The sequence below is a fragment of the Callithrix jacchus genome, chromosome 11 (assembly GCF_049354715.1).
Source record: "Callithrix jacchus isolate 240 chromosome 11, calJac240_pri, whole genome shotgun sequence".
In the NCBI taxonomy this organism is placed as follows: Eukaryota; Metazoa; Chordata; class Mammalia; order Primates; family Cebidae; genus Callithrix; species Callithrix jacchus.
In genome coordinates, this window is record NC_133512.1 from 12,660,612 (window position 1) to 12,676,321 (window position 15,710).

General features: G+C 50.7%; 3 protein-coding genes across 6 annotated transcripts in view; 1 reads left to right on the plus strand and 2 right to left on the minus strand.

Annotated features, from left to right (window-relative positions):
* Positions 1-15: 15 nt before the first annotated feature.
* DDX56 (DEAD-box helicase 56) lies at positions 16-14,800 on the minus strand. The gene is made up of 18 exons (XM_002751387.7): positions 14,608-14,800; positions 14,311-14,411; positions 14,036-14,161; positions 13,679-13,825; positions 7,578-7,668; positions 7,323-7,484; positions 6,679-6,839; positions 6,364-6,534; positions 6,139-6,229; positions 5,304-5,548; positions 4,869-4,988; positions 4,168-4,281; positions 3,954-4,048; positions 3,278-3,351; positions 3,052-3,141; positions 2,307-2,412; positions 645-721; positions 16-289 (listed from the first exon to the last, which is right to left on the minus strand). Exons 5-18 carry the CDS (start codon positions 7,635-7,637, stop codon positions 212-214), a joined length of 1,644 nt encoding a protein of 547 aa, XP_002751433.1. The 5' UTR covers positions 7,638-7,668; positions 13,679-13,825; positions 14,036-14,161; positions 14,311-14,411; positions 14,608-14,800; the 3' UTR covers positions 16-211.
* Positions 7,578-14,800, minus strand: TMED4 (transmembrane p24 trafficking protein 4). 3 transcript variants are annotated; one of them, XM_054237047.2, is made up of 5 exons: positions 14,608-14,800; positions 14,311-14,411; positions 14,036-14,161; positions 13,679-13,825; positions 7,578-7,668 (listed from the first exon to the last, which is right to left on the minus strand). In XM_054237047.2, the coding sequence occupies exons 1-5, from the start codon at positions 14,765-14,767 to the stop codon at positions 7,609-7,611; spliced, it is 594 nt and encodes a 197-aa protein (XP_054093022.1). In that variant the 5' UTR covers positions 14,768-14,800; the 3' UTR covers positions 7,578-7,608. The 3 variants fall into 3 exon arrangements, with proteins under 3 accessions (XP_054093022.1, XP_002807072.3, XP_035109201.1); XM_002807026.7 differs by lacking the exon at positions 7,578-7,668 and adding an exon at positions 10,207-11,902; XM_035253310.3 differs by lacking the exon at positions 7,578-7,668 and adding an exon at positions 10,207-11,902 and having other exon boundaries at positions 14,592-14,800.
* A 336-nt stretch (positions 14,801-15,136) lies between these two features.
* The window catches only part of OGDH (oxoglutarate dehydrogenase), a 117,333-nt gene continuing 116,759 nt past the window's right edge, over positions 15,137-15,710 (plus strand). For both annotated transcript variants that reach the window (XM_078342349.1, XM_078342348.1), the window contains exon 1: positions 15,137-15,684. The gene's annotated coding sequence lies outside the window, so the exon portion shown is untranslated. The remainder of the gene's footprint in view (positions 15,685-15,710) is intronic.

Sequence of the window (15,710 nt, forward strand, 5' to 3'; positions counted from 1 at the left end):
GCCGGAGGCACAAACTGGGGCAGCCAAAATTTTTATTCTGTTGTCAAGGGGCAAGATGCCAGCCTGGCAGTGCCAAGGAGTTGAAGGGCCCAGCACTGGCGGCCCCAGAACTGTCTGTTGAGTCTGTGCAGCGAGCACCAGAGCCTCGCCTGTCCATGCAGGAGGGAAGCCTCTGCTCCACACTGTGCTCAGCTTGAGAGGCCCAGCAACCTCAGGAGGACTTGGCTGCAGGTCTGAATTTCTTTCCTTTGTGCTTGAAGCTGTGCAGTGGGTTCTGGGACTTCACTCTCTATGGAGGTAATCGAACGTCAGTTGGGGGAATCAGGCTGACAGACTATCCACCCACCCAACCAAACTGAAAAAGACAAAGGGAGCCATGCCAGCACCTGGCCAACAAGACCAGAAGGTGCTGCAGACAATGAAAGGGGAAGGGCAGCTGGGGAAAGCAAAGCAGGGCCTGCAGGTGGTTGCAGAAGGATCCCTAGCCCACACCAGATTTTGTCCCAGCCACCAGATTTTTGGGAAGCAGTTCTTGGGTGCCCTCTCTCCCACTCCCTAGGGCAAGGTGCCTACACATTCTGGTGATGACAAAACAGCAGGTGGGGAGGAGTCGTGCAGCTGCCCCAAGGCCCCAGGGGCAATACCTTGGCCTTCCTACAAGAGGAAGACAGCTTCTTCCGCTTCTTGTGAGGGCGCACCAGGCCACGAAGAGCAGGAGGAACTGGAAGAGACGCTTGCCTGAGCAGTGGGCGCACGGCTGCTGTTCCCACCCCTGCCCTCCCACTGATTCTGCAGCAAATTCTTGAATTCTAACCCAACTGGCAGCTTATGACATACAACTATTATTATCACATCTGCACAGGGCCAGGAGAATGTGAGCATATTAGACTTCCACTATCTCAATAGCTTTCCTGTATTGTTTAGACTTGTTTCAATAAACATGTTAACAGGAAAGAAAAAGTCAGACATCCTTATAGAAAGAAAATGTAGCTGAAATAAAAATCAACTGGTAGTTTCTTCACCTGTGGCCCATTACTACAGATTCGGCAGGCCCCATCCCAGCTGCACCTGATCTTGGCTGTATCTTCACCTTGCCTACCCCATGGACTCCCCCAGGCCAACCACACCTGGGCCCTCCCTTTCAAGTGTCAAACATCCCACATCCTGACACCTTTCCACCTTCTCCTGGCTCTTCTGAACCTCCTGGCCACACCTTGGCAAGTGACTCCACTGTAGGAGCAGGCTAGGCCAAAGCTCCAGCCTCACCCCCTCCCTCCCTCTCTACCCACCCTCCCTATCACCCTCCTCACATCTCAGGCCAGGACCTAGACTAGTCTCCAGCTCACTGTCCTGTGGGAACATGGCTCCCAGTACTTTCTCTCCGGCATTTTCACATTCCCATTTCTTCTAGATCCTTCCTTTCCCAGTGCCCAGGCTTTTCCTGCCCTGGAACATTCCATCTCCACCCTCTGTCACCTCCAGAGCAGCAACAGCAGTCACCAGCTGGCTGCAGGTCCAGACTGACCAGACCCTGTGGCACTGGGAAGGTTCCTGCACTTGCTGCCCAGAGCCTCCTCTCCACCACTCTTCTCCTTTAACCCATTTAGGCATAAAAGTCACACATACTCATCACCAAACACACTTCCTATGAGACACTGAAAGTCATCACCTAGAGTCTGCCTAAGATGAGGAGTGGTGCCCAGGTTTAATGGTCACGTAAAGCTCTCGCCTGGGCTGCACCACAGAAACCAATCCCAGGGTCCTGACCTCACGCCTGCCAACCCCCGTACCCCTCGCACCACCATTGGCTCTTCTCTTGCCACCTCGTCTGTTTTGCCTTTCTAGTGTCTGTCTCCCTGTTGACTGTTCTTACCTAGAGACTCCACAGATACCTTGGCCTTGACTTTAGTGGCTGCTAATCCTGAGTCTTTTGCAGCACAGGTAGCTGTCTCTGCCTCCTGCCTGTGACTCTTTCCCAAACCTGTTCATTCCCTTCCACCCATGGATAGCCATTCAGCCCAGCCCTGGAGACCACCTGGCCTGAAATCCTGAGTCTGCCACCCACTTGGCACTACCTCAGCTTCCTCATCTCCAAAATGGAGACTGCAACAGCTAACCTGTGGGACCAGTGAAACAGGTTTAGAAACACAGGGTGTGCCTATTTATGTGCTCGCGTGCTGCCCAGGTCTCCAGGTCCTATTCTGCCTGACCAATCCCAGCACCAAGCACAGGCGCTAACGCAGCAGCGGAGAAATTAATGCCACTTCCCCAGCCTGCTGCTTCCTGCCCCGTCAGGCTGCACTCACCCAGGTAGTCAGGAACATGGCCCAGGTGGGGCTTCACCACTGCGGGGTGCAAGGGCAGGTCGTGCCGCAGCAGCTGGAGGTCCCTGGGGTTGTCTTCAAAGTATGTCTACCGGGGAAAGAGTGAGAGCACAGTCAGCACCTTTCTTGTGTGACTCCAGAGGCTGAACTTTCCAAAGGATAACAGTCATGTGTTTTAAAAGTCACGAGGCAGCTGCCTATGTGCATTTCTCACACCTCCTGGAGTGGATGTTTCCATTCTTCCTTCCCCATGACACACACGGCAGCACCCTGAACCCCTTTTTGCTGGGCATCATCTTACAGACTGTTTCATAGGGACACACATTCAACCTCTTTCCTTTCCATGTAATTTTAGCTCTGGATGCACCTTAGTTTACCTAGCAAACCCCCTATGGTGGCACCAGGCTGTTTCCATCTTCTGCTTCCTTGATAATGCCATGATGAACCCAGGCACACGCTTGGCCATGCACATTCACAAGTGTGACCAAGATTAAGTTCCAGAAGTGGAATTTTGGATGAAAGGACACATGAGCTCGTAATTCTGCTGGACATTGAATGACCACCATAGGGCGTTGTGCCAATTTACCACCAAGCAGAACAGACTAGCTTCCTTCTATGATTCTGGGTCCACTGCCCAGTTCTCTGCTTCTCACCACTCAGAGCTCAGCCAGTCTCCAAAGAGGCAGCCACCTAAGATTTGCCCCCTCTTCACTTCCCATCCCCTCACCTTGAGCTTCTCAGAGTGCAGAAGCTCCTCCTTGATCTCCTTCAATCTTGCCTCCCGAATGGCCTGCTTAGTCACTGAACGCATGGCATCCTGAGGGTGGACACTGGAGGTCAAGACAGTGAGGCTGCCCCAAATCCTCCCTCACACCTGGATGCTCAATAACAGGGTATGATCCCTGGGCCACAGCCCCTCCGCCCCCACTCCTCTCCCCACCACAGCAGCTCACCCTGCAGCGATAGCGGAAGCCCTCAATCTCCTCCATCCGGAACTGGTAGGGGAGCAGAATGGGGCCCCTGTTCTCTGTAGAGAAGAGAGCAGCAAGGGTCCCACAGGCTGAGGCCTTAGTACAGGGTCTTCATTGGAGGCCTCCTGCACCTGTTTCTTGGGGCAAAGCAAGGGACCCACCACCTTCCTGGGATGCCGAACATGCTGTACCTGGGGCTTAGCTGTATGTACCTGGGGCTCTTACAAGTGATGACCCATCTGTCCCTGTGTGTGGATGGGGGTGGCCTGTGCAGCCCCAAGCCCAAGAAACCATCACTCACTCTCTTCTCTCCCAAGGAGTACCTCATGGTACTCCTTGGGAGTCAAGGCACCCCATAACGATGGCCATAGAGAGCAGTCCAGGACAGCTAGGGTCAGGTGCTGTCCTAAGCTGTCACAGCAACATGTCAGGTCACTAAATGCTCAGGAGGCAGACAGTAAACACAACTTTGGATAAATGACCTCAATTTGTTTATCTTTCAAGGAGGACAATGCCTGCCACTCAGGGCAGAACAAGGATGGATGGTGGAAGTGGCCTGTCACACTAAATTGTGACTGTCATCATAATCACGGAGTTTTAAGGCATCGTGGGAGAAGCCTGACCCTAGTCCAGGTCCACAAGAGAGCCAGGCTCTTACCTCCACTGAGAAGCTCCTCAATCTTGCCTAAGTGGGACTGCTCTGTGGGCAGCACAAAGGTTAAGACTATGCCGGGGTTGTTGGCGCGTGCTGTCCTGCAAGGGGAGACAGTACAGCTTGCATCTCTGACCCGCAGGCTCTGTCCAGCCCACCTGAGTCCACTGGCATGCCCACCACGCAGGTGCCTGGCCCATCAAACTCCTAGCCCTCCTACCTGCCGGCTCGATGGATGTAGGCCTCGGGGGTTGGGGGAAGATCAAAGTTGAGCACAGCAGACACATGGTGGAAGTCTATGCCCCGGGCCACACCTGCCTCCAGATCAGAAGCCCTGCAGATATTACTCAATGTCAGCTGGACCCTTCCTTTCCCCTGGGCAGGTATTCATGAGCTGAACCAGCAAAACTTCCTCTAAACAAAGCCTGTAGATTTCCTGGGGCAGCCTGGAGCTTTGATGTGTAGGCAAATCCTGGCCTGACCTCTGTTCTGGGACAAGAGCAGAACTCACTGCCCTACAGGGTGATCTGAGAACCAACCCTGAGCCAGTCAAGCCTTCAGGCAGACAGAGACTGGAGGGTGGAGGGAGTTCCTTTTCCCTTCAGAAATATGCTCCCTGCAAGTCACAGCCACACCCCCAATGCAGGACGGACCATCTTCCCTGCAGGGGTCTGCAGGTCAACAACCCCAGCAGTCTTGCCCTTCATGAGGCATGTGCAGTGTGCACCATTCACTCCCTTCTCCATATCCAGGCAGCCAAGTGGGGCTTTCTGCACCACACTACCAGCCAGGCCTGGAAGGTTTGGCTCCCTGCTCTGTGCACTCTGCTTTTAGTCTTCCAAAAAGCTAAAAAACAAAACAAAACAAAAACAAAAACCCACGTTTTTCTGAGGAGGGATGGGAAAAGCAGCATGGACTCACTTATCCCCTTTGGGCCCTCGGCCCCGACGTTTGCCCTTGACCGGGGCCCCCAGGACTTCAGCATCAGTTGCTATGACACAGTCGTAGAAGCCTTGGTTGAACTGTGAGATGATGTGGCACCTGCAGCCAAGAGTAGACAGAGGATCAGCTTGGCAGAGCAAGCGTGAGGCCCCTCTGCCATCCCTAGTATTATAGTAACTATCACCCTTTCTTTTTCCTCTTCTTAATCTCTTTCCCTACTTAATCATTGTGCCTCAGTTTCCTCAACTGAAAATAAGATAACGATAGGTATATCGGAGTTTGAAGAAGTCAGTCAGTATCAGTCACATCTAGAACCTGGCCCCTACTAAATGTTTAAGAAACAGAACATTAACTGGGTCCTCTTTCTGTCTCTATCTTCAACTGATCTCAACCAAGATGTTGGCTGTGGCAGACCTGGAGCGCAGTGGAAGTTCTCCATTGAGCACACAGGTGGGGATGCTGAACTGCTCCAGGAACAGGCGTAGCCGGTAACTCCTCTCTAGGGTGTTGACAAAGAGCAGAGACTTGCCCCGAATCAATGACAGCTTGAGCAGCGTATACAGCAACAGGAATTTGTCTTCCTCAGTCTCACAGACCACTTGAAACTGCTGTAACTGGTCTGGCCCAGGCAGCTGGGATTCCTGTAGCTTAAGGGTAACCTGGGGAGAAGACAGGTCTGTGGTCAGAAAGGAAGAGAACACAGAGATGGTATGGCCACTTACTCACCAACCAAAATATCAACATTTCAGTGCAGGCATTTCAGGATTCCTGGCACCCTAAGTCTCCTCCAGTTTTGTAACATAAACCCAAAATGCCCTAACTGCTGTGGTATATCGAGTATACCACAGGAACCATATATAAAATACTTCCAGGCACAGAACGAAGAGAAACACATCAATAAAGAATTACATCAAGTGGGGAAGGCCTACAGCAACCAGCCTTCTGAAAGGTAAAGTTTACTTAAGATGAGAACATTGGCCTTAGAATTTTGGCTCTGCTGCTCAAAGCCACCCATTATGTCCTTGCTCAGGATTTTAGGCCAAGTATGGCCTGAAATGGGAGACATCCCTTATGGAGACGTGGAAATATATAGTGATTTTAGACCACTGGCTTTTAGTGCCTCAGAACCAGGGATGAGACACTGACAACTATCCCACCCAAAACACCAAAGGCTCCTCTAAGAAGGAGTGTCAAGATCTTCGAGTACCCCCATGCCTGCAGCTCCAGCCACTTCCATGGTGTCCCTTACCGGGTTATGTAATACCAGCTCCTTGAGTGCTTGCACATCCTCATTAAAAGTAGCTGACATGAGAAAAGCCTGGTAAATCCGGGGCAAGTGACTGAAATGAGAGTCCAATGAGATTCCAGCTCCAAGAGCCTCTAACTGTGGTAACTGGCTTCCCGCCATCCCACTGTAGTCCCAAATCCTACTCACAGATGTTTCCATTAGGAATCACACCCACCTCTGCCTTACCAGAGGAGACTCTTGAGCTCTTCCTCAAAGCCAAAGGAAAAAAGAAGATCAGCCTCGTCCACCACCAGAAGCTCCAAGGAGTCACGAAGTTTCAAGCTGTCTTGTTGCAAGTGGCTTAATATGCGAGATGGGGTCCCCACTATCACATCTGGCTTCTCCATCAGCACAGCTCTGAAGGTGGGCAAGACATCAGTATCAGGGAGAACGTAGCAGCTGGATCTCAGCCTGGACTTGCTCTCTTTTTTGCCACACATAAACCCAACCCCACAACTCTGTGTAGCTTCATTCAGGTGCAGCTTTGCTGCTTTTACCCACCTCTGAGAGGCTAAGTCTTCAGCAGCTGAGACATTGGCCACTCGGACATCCCGAGCACAGTAGGTAGCCAGCTGCTGAATCATGCACTGTGCTTGTCGTGCCAGTTCCTTGGTAGGAACAAGAACAAGGCCTCTCACTGCCTGTTCTACCACCGGACCTGTCTGTAAGAATATGAATTAAAAACTTTAGCCACCAGTGCATGTCACTGTGTCCACCTGATCCTTTTCTCTACCCGTTCCAGCCTATCTGACCCATCTGCTGCCACACTGCTCAGCTGTATTTTGATCATCCATCACTCTGCCCGCCTCAAAATGCAGAGCATTTTCCCCAAGCACTGACCCTCAAAAGAATAATGTACTCTATGTTTATGAAGCTACTTTAAATTTATGGAGCTAAATTGTCACAATAATTCTATAAGTAGAAGAGAAATTGCCCTTTTTATGTAATAAAGAAAAGAAAGTGCTCTGTTGAAGATTACACAAAAGTTGATCATAGCAGGGCCTAGACAAGGATCCAGGTAACCTGAACTCCAGGCCAGCCTGCATGGGTACAGGGCCAAGAGAGAACCTCAGACAAACGGGAACCGCTCTTCCCAGGCTTTGGGGGCTCGCCTCCTTCCTCCCCTCAGCTCTCTCGTTACCCACCGCCTTCCTGTGGAGCAACAGCTGCAGCATCGGAATAGCATAAGCGGCCGTCTTCCCGGAGCCCGTGCGGGCCCGAGCCAGGAGGTCCTTCCCCTCTAGGGCCAGTGGGATGGCCTTTTCCTGGATCAGCGTAGGTCGCGACCAGCCCAGGTCAGTGACAGCCTAGGAGAGACCAGGAGTGCGGCTCAAGCGGTGCGAAGAGTGATGGTGTGTCCCGTGGAGCCGGTAAGCCGGCTCCCCAGCCCCCCCGTGTACCTGCAGGAGCCGGGGATCGAGGCCCATGTGTTCAAAGCCCAGTGCTTCCGAGTCCGCCATGGCGCTGCTCAGTAGCGGCAGCACGCACGCCCTGCGAAAAGAATACCACTGACGCGGGGTTGGCGCAAAGCAACAACCAATCAGCTTCGGAGACGCCGTTACTTCCCGGAAGTCCTGGCGCCTAGGCTTCCGGTGTTCTGGCGAAGCTCTGCGGCTGCGCAGAGCCTGACTCGGTCTAGGAGGCCGTGGAGCGGTTGTGCTCCGATCAGCGCGTGTATACCCTAACTGCTCATTTTTTCTGTTTGTTTTGAGACAGAGTCTCGCTCTGTCGCCAGGCTGGAGTGCAGCGGCGCGAGCTCGGCTCACTGCCACCTCCGCCACCCGGGTTCAAGCAATGCTCCTGCCTCAGCCTCCCAAGTAGCTGGGACTACAGGCGCGCGCCACCACGCCCAGCTAATTTTTGTACTTTTTAGTAGAGACGAGGATTTCACCATGTTGGCCAGGATGGTCTCGATCTCTTGACCTCGTGAAACGCCCGCCTCGGCCTCCCAAAGTGCTGGATTACTGGCGTGAGCCATAGCGTCGGGCCAACTGCTGTGTTTTAAAAAATCTTTTTAGGTGGCAACCTATCTGCAGATATGACACACCAGTGTGGAAACTATTATTCTCCTCACAGCCACTAGCTGTTGGCCCATCCACTGGCTATCCCAATTGCATCTGCCTCATCAGCGGAAAGGTGAAATCTATGCTCAGTTTTTCCTCACACCATTACCCTTCCTATCAAAAACTACCGAGAGAAACCTACCAGAATAGTTAAGATGTGCTCCATTGTGCCTACTGCCAGCCAAACCTGTTGAAGGCCGGCCCAGCCCTAATCTCTGCCTTCCTGTCTTCTCACAGGCACGGTCTGATTTGACAGCTATATTTCTAACAACAGCCACAGAGCAGAAATGTGTCCCTTCCCAACATTTCACTTCATTCCCAAGAGCCTCAGGTCAAAAGTCCAAAACACGTAACTAGTTCAAAGGACTTAAGATTTTTCTGTTAATTCTAATAGGAATACTGAGACGTTTAGCAATTCACCTTACTGAACTGTTGATACTGTCATCCAGATTTAGAAATATGAGGATATAAAAATATTAAATGGAAAAGGAAAAGCCTAGAGAACGAAATTGTTTTTATTTATTTTGAGACGGAGTTTCACTCTGTCGCCCAGGCTGGAGTGCAGTGGCTCAATTTCTGCTCACTGCAACCTCCTCCTCCCAGGTTCAAGCAATTCTCCTACCTCAGCCTCCTGAGTAGCTGGGATTACAGGCACGCACCACCACGACTGGCTTATTTTTATATGTTTAGTAAAGATGGGGTTTCACCATGTGGGCCAGGCTGGTCTCAAACTCCTGACCTGAGGTGATCCACCTGCCTTGGCCTCCCAAAGTGCTGGGATTATAGGCATGAGCCACTGTGCCTGACCCTAAATTGCATTTTGTTTTTTGGAGATGGGATCATTCTGTTGCCCAGCCTGGAGTGCAGTGGCAATCATGGCTCACTGCAGCCTTGACCTCCCTGGGCTCGTGATCATCCCACCTCAGCCTCTCAAGTAGCTGGGACTACAGGCATGTGCCACCTGCTAATTTTTTTGTACCTTTTGTAGAGACAAGATTTTGCCATGTTGCTCAGGCTAGTCTTGAACTCCTGGGCTACAGGAGTTTTTGGCTTCCCAAATTGCTAGGAATACAGGTGTGAGACACTGTGCCCAGCCCACATGTATTTTTATGAGTAAAAATAGCCGGGCACAGTGGGGTACACCTGTAGTACCAGCTACTTGGGAGGGTAAGGTAAAAGGATCACTTGAACCTGGGAGCTCAGGTTGCTTTCAGCTATGATGGCACTACTGCACTCTAGCCTTGGGGACAGAGCAAGAACCCATCACTTATATATATATGATATATACATATAAATATATGTATAGATATATATATCATATATATATGCCAGGCACAGTGACTCACACTTGTAATCCTAGCACTTTGGGAGGCTGAGGAAGGACCAGCCTGGCCAACATGGTGAGACACGGTGGCTCATACCTTTAATCCCAGCACTTTGGGAGGCCAAAGCGGGCAGATCACCTGAGGTCAAGAGTTCAAGACCAGTCTGGTCAACACGGCAAAACCCCATCTCTACTAAAAATATAAAAATTAGCTGGGCATGGTGGCAGGTGCCTGTAATACCAGCTACTTGGGAATCTGAGGCAGGAGAATCTCTTGAACTCAGGAAGTAGAGGTTGCAATGAGCCAAGATTGCACTGCTGCACTCCAGCCTGGGCAACAGAGTGAGACTCCATCTCAAAAACAAATAAATAAAAATACAAAAATTATCCAGGCGTGGTGGTGGGTGGCTGTAATCCCAGCTACTCAGGAAGCTGAGGCAGAAGAACTGCTTGAACCTGGGAGGCAGAGGTTGCAGTGAGCCAAGATCATGCCACTGCACTCCAGCCTGGGCAACAGAGCAAGACTCAAAAAAAAAAAAATATATATATATATATATATATATATATATATGTTTACATATAAAAGAGGTACATATCCCTATATAGTATAGGACATAAGGAGAAATAACAAAAGGAGAATAATTTAGTTCTGTAGGTCAGATAATTTAATAAATATTTTAAATAAATATATAATAAAATTGAAATAAAATGTCAAGAATGGGGAACTAATGGCATTAAGTTTTATATAGAAGGGCATGAGGGAAATATCTTAAAATTTGTTCAGATTTATGATTAAGAGGACTGAGAAACAAGGTACTTAATTTCCTCAGATTCCTTGCAGATATGTGGTCTATTTGGTTGACTTTTGCGAATGGTTGAGCAACCACCCCATGTATTCCCATATCCCTGGACTGCGGGTCCAGGCCAAGCCTTAGCACCACCAGTCCACACTGAAGTGCACTCCAGGTCATCTGCATAGGCAGTCCAGGCACCTTTCCTCTTTTCCTTTAGGTGCCTCCCCTCTGCCCACAACCTCTTATTTCAAACACAGCTATTACAACATGTTTTATTTCACTGGAAAATTCTGTAAAGAACCATTGAAGAAAACATTTAGCACAGCTTAAATAAAAGTTGAAAGGGAGGATAAGAGTGCATGCTCCATGCTACTTCTGTTGTCACCTTACCTCTGACTCTGAGGCCCTGTGGGATGAAAAGCAGGTATCCAAGAGAACGCTGCTTGGCCCTCTGATACGGCCTTGAGAGTAGCCCCAATGCCGGCTTTCTGCCCCACAGGCCGCTGAAATCCTAGAAGCTGCCATGGGAGTTACCAAACATGTGTGAATAAACAGAATGCAGAGGCTGAGGCATGTGGATCACCTGAGGTCAAGAGTTCAAGACCAGCCTGGCCAATATGGTGAAACCCCATCTCTACTAAAAATACAAAAATTAGCTGGTCATGGTGGTGGGCACCTGTAATCCCAGCTACTCGGGAGGCCGAGGTGGGAGAATCACCTGAACCCGAGAGGCAGTGGTTGCCAGTGAGCCAAGATCACGCCATTGCACTCCAGCCTGCGCGAAAAGAGCAAAACTCTGACTCAAAAAAAGGAAGAAAAAAAAAACAGAATGCAGAAGGATTGCATTGGTGTTCTAAGCCAGTTACAGGCAGTAAAACTTCTACTAGGAAGGAAAATATATAATTTATCAAAAAATAGTTCTAAGATATAGAAAAACATCTCACTTCTCTAGGGTCAAGACCTGCCCTTATTTACATTCACAAAGCCACTGAGTGAACCCAGCAGACAGTGAGGCAAGGCCTGCTCTGTGGCGCATGCCAGTCACCTACTGCATAAGCAGACAAAGGGAAAGCAGAAGGTAATGGAGAGATTTTTCATTTGCTCATTTAGTGAAAAACAGAGGGAAATCACTCGAGGCAAAAGCAGCAAGACTGAGTCCTGGGTTAGCTTTGATTCCTTACATGCCCTAAGATGGATGTTGCAAGACTGGACTAATGTCCTGTGTCTTTGAGAACCAGGGTTGGCAAGTGGCTCATCTGAATGGTTTGTGGCCATGGGACCAATGTGACTTATTATTTTTCATTTTTTTCCCTAAAAATCCAGGTGGATAAAGGACTGTATCGGGAAAGTACCAAATAAATGAGGTAAAAAGGAAGAGTCATACAAAGAGAGCACTACACCAGCTTCTTGGCCTCAAAGAAGCTCTTGAGGTGACGCATCTGCCAGATGCCAGTGAGGATGAGGATGACAGTCTGAGCAATGGACCACCATAGGACCCTCTGGTTGGTGCTCTCGCTGGTCAGTCGAAAGCGCTCTTCACGATACTGTGTGGGGCAACACAGGATTAAATGAGCAAGAGAAACAGTCTAGTCCCTGGCTGTTGTGAGGACCCTCCCTGCATGTAACTACTCAATCACAGGACCAAACTCCTTTTGGAATACTACCTGTGACTCCATTAGGAGTGCTACGGTCTCCCCACTGAGGCTGCCCCAAGAAAGGGATGGGCTGTCCCTCCATAAGCATCTCTGTTGGGACTGAAATCATGATCCTACCATTTCCGACAAGATCCCAAAAAAAAAAAAAACAGGCAATGCCTGTTACTAGATTGTAAACTGCCCTTTTCTCACTTTATTTTATAGAGCTTAAAAATGACTACTGAAAGCAAAATGTGGCACATGCATACAATGGAATATTAGCCTTAAGGAAAGAAATTCTGGCCGGGCACAGTGGCTCACGCCTATAATCCCAGCACTTTGGGAGGCCGAGGTGGGTGGATCACGAGGTCAAGAGATCGAGACCATCCTGGTCAACATGGTGAAACCCCGTATCTACTAAAAATACAAAAAATTAGCTGGGCGTGGTGGTGCGCGCCTGTAGTCCCAGCTACTCGGGAGGCTGAGGCAGGAGAATTGCTTGAACCCAGGAGGCGGAGGTTGCGGTGAGCCGAGATCGTGCCATTACACTCCAGTCTGGGTAACAACAGCAAACCTCCGTCTCAAAAAAAAATAAATAAATAAATTCTGACACATGCTATAACATGGATGAACTTTGAGAGCATTATGCTCAGTGAAGTAAGCCAGTCATAGAAAGGACAAATACTGAATGATTCCACTTAAATGAGGCAGGGTAATCCAGATCATAGAGACAGAAAATAAAATGGTGGGTGTCAGGAGAAAGGGAAATGGGGAGTTATTGTTTATATTAAGTACAGATTTGCTGGGTGCAGTAGGTCACACCTGTAATCCCAGCACTTTGGGAGGCTGGAATTAGGTAGATCGCCTGAGGTCAGGAGTTCAAGACCAGACTGGCCAACATGGTGAAATTCTGTCTCTACTAAAAACACAAAACTTAGCCAGGTGTGGTGGCGTATGCCTGTGATCCCAGTTACTCGGGAGGCTGAGGCAGGAGAATTGCTTGAACCCGGGAGGCAGAACCCGGGTTGCACTGAGCGGAGATCGCACCACTACACTCCAGCCTGGGCAACAGAGCAAGACTCTGTCTCTAAATAAATAAATACAGATTTTTAGTTTGAGAAGATGAAAAAGTTCTGGAGCTGGATGATGGTGCTGGTAGCACAACATTAGGAATGCACTTGATACCACTGAAGTATACACTTAGAAACAGTTAAAATGTCACATTTTGTGTTATGTGTATTTCACAATAAAAAGTTTTGATTTAAAAAACAAGTTGGGCGAGGTGGCTCACGCCTGTAATCCCAGCACTTTGGGAGGCCAAGGTGGGCGGATCACCTGAGGTCGGGAGTTCCAAACCAGCCTGGCCGACATGGAGAAATATCGTCTCTACTTAAAATACAAAATTAGCCAGGTGTGGTAGTGCATGCCTGTAAACCCAGCTACTTAGAAGACTGAGGCAGGAGAATTGTTTGAACCTAGGAGGCGGTGGTCAAGATCATGCCATTGCACTCCAGCCTGGGCAACAAGAACGAAACTCCATCTCAAAAAACAAACAAAAAAACAAAAATATCCAGACCAATACCTTTCATTCCATTCTCTGCAGAGCTGTCCAAGCAGAAACTTGAGTAGGTATAGTGGGTATAAAGGTCAACTGCCCTCTCCAATTACAAGGAGATATGGCCTTACCCTTTGGTAATCCTGCTCCTTCTGAATCTGTTCCACCTGATCAAGCAACTGGCGGGCACGGAGCTGTAGCTCCGTCAGCTTATCTTTTGCAGCAATCTCAGGGTAGTTGTTGGCATGCTCCCCAACCTGGATGTCAAGGTGCACACGCTACAAGAAAACATGAAGTGTCTGAATGGTGAGGCCTCCAATTGTCTGTTCCAGGATATAGAACCCATTCTTGTCCCTGGCTGTGGAGCAGAGGGCAACAATCTCTCTCCCTAATTCTGACTGTGCTACAAAGTTTCACAAAAATGATAAATCAAAATTTGGAAACAAGTGAGAGATTCTAAGCTGAAGCCAAAGAGAAAATCCTTTTACCAGTTTGCCACCAGCGAAGAGAGCCATCCTGGTAGAGTTGGAGTGCAGACAGATTTGATGGTCACCAGGCGTGTGAGAGGTGAACGTGAATCGGCCCTCTGAACCGTACTGTCGGGACAGCACCACCTACAACATGGGTCAGTGGAAGTCCCCACCTTTATACCGCAGCCTCTCCAAGTGCAAGCTCCTGTCTCTTGAGGCCTCGAGCAGGCAGGGCTTTATACCCCATGGGAGCTCCACTGAAGAACGGCTGCGTCGGCTAGAGCCAGCCTTACCTTGCCGTCGGGGTCCTTCACTTCCACGTGCATGCCCAGGCCAGGGGTCGAGGGCAGGAAGACCTCCTTCTGCTTATCCCACATCTGGGTACGATAGTTGCCTGCGGGGCAGACACATAATCATGACCCGGCCCCCTCCGACGTGCGACCCGGGCCTCTAGGCAGGGGGCCTGGCGTCCTCGGGGCACCCTAAGGCTAGGTATGGGGGTGCCAGAGACCCGGCTGGGCTTGGGAGGGAGCTCGCCGAGGGCCGAGCGGGGTACAAAGGGCTTCCTCCCCACCCTCAGCCCGCCTGACCGATGACCATGGTCTCGTCGGGGATTTCCTCGATGAAACAGCGCTTCTCTGTCTCGCCGATGTGAAAGTAGAGTCCTCGGGCGCCTGTGGCGCATAGCGCGAGAAGCAGCAGTACCTGCTGCCACATCGCCCGCGAAGGCCCAGCCCCGACACCTGCCATCGCGCCTCTCCCCCACCCCAAGCGCCTGCGCACAGGTGCGCGCCGCTCTGCGCCTGCGCGTCAGCCTAGCGAGGCTGTAAGGGAAGAAGGCGCCTGCGCAGTGATGTCCGCCTGCCGTCTGCAGCTCCCCACCGAACACTGCCCCGCCCCGCGCCCCGCCCACTCACGCAGTCTGGCGCCCGCACCCCGCCGCAACAAGGGTAGAGGGCGCATGCGCAATGACCCCCGCCCTCCATTTCTCACCCGGTTTCGTCTGAGTACCTCCCACACCGCTGCTGCTCTGCGCCTGCGCGCTGCCCCAGCGACGCCACTCAGAGAAAGGGCGCCTGCTCGCTGTCCCCAGCAGCGCCGCTGGGGAGAGGCGCCTGCGCAGTCACGACCGCCTGCAGCCCCCGTTAGATTTGGGTCTCCAAGCACCGAGGGAAACGTTGGACGGAATCTGGCTAGGCTTGGTGGCTACGATGGCCTGAAGCGTTCCTTTGGGTTCTCAACGCGGGCTCTCTAGTGCTTTCTGTACTAAAAACAAAGAAAAAGTCCTATGATTTTTCTTCTCTGAATGTTTACCTATCTGATTCGTGAGAACCGAGGCAGAATCCAGACCCACACACTGTCACGTCGGGAGAGCCTGCTGCGGCGAGCCTCTGCGAGACGGCGTTTCTTGGGTGGGGACCAAAAAGCCCAGTGCTACCATAGTTTCGGATCATTCCTTTCTTTTTTTTTTTTTTTTTCATGTCGGATCATTCTTTTAAGAAGCTGGGGCCCGGCGCGATGGCTGACACCAGCACTCTGGGAGGCTGAAGCGGGCGGATCGCTTGAGCCCAGGAGCTCGAGACCAGCCTCGACAACATGGTGAAACCCCGTCTCTACAAAAAATACAAAGAACTGACCGGCGTGGTGGTGTGCGCCTGTAGTCCCAGGTACCTGGGAGGCTGAGGCAGGAGAA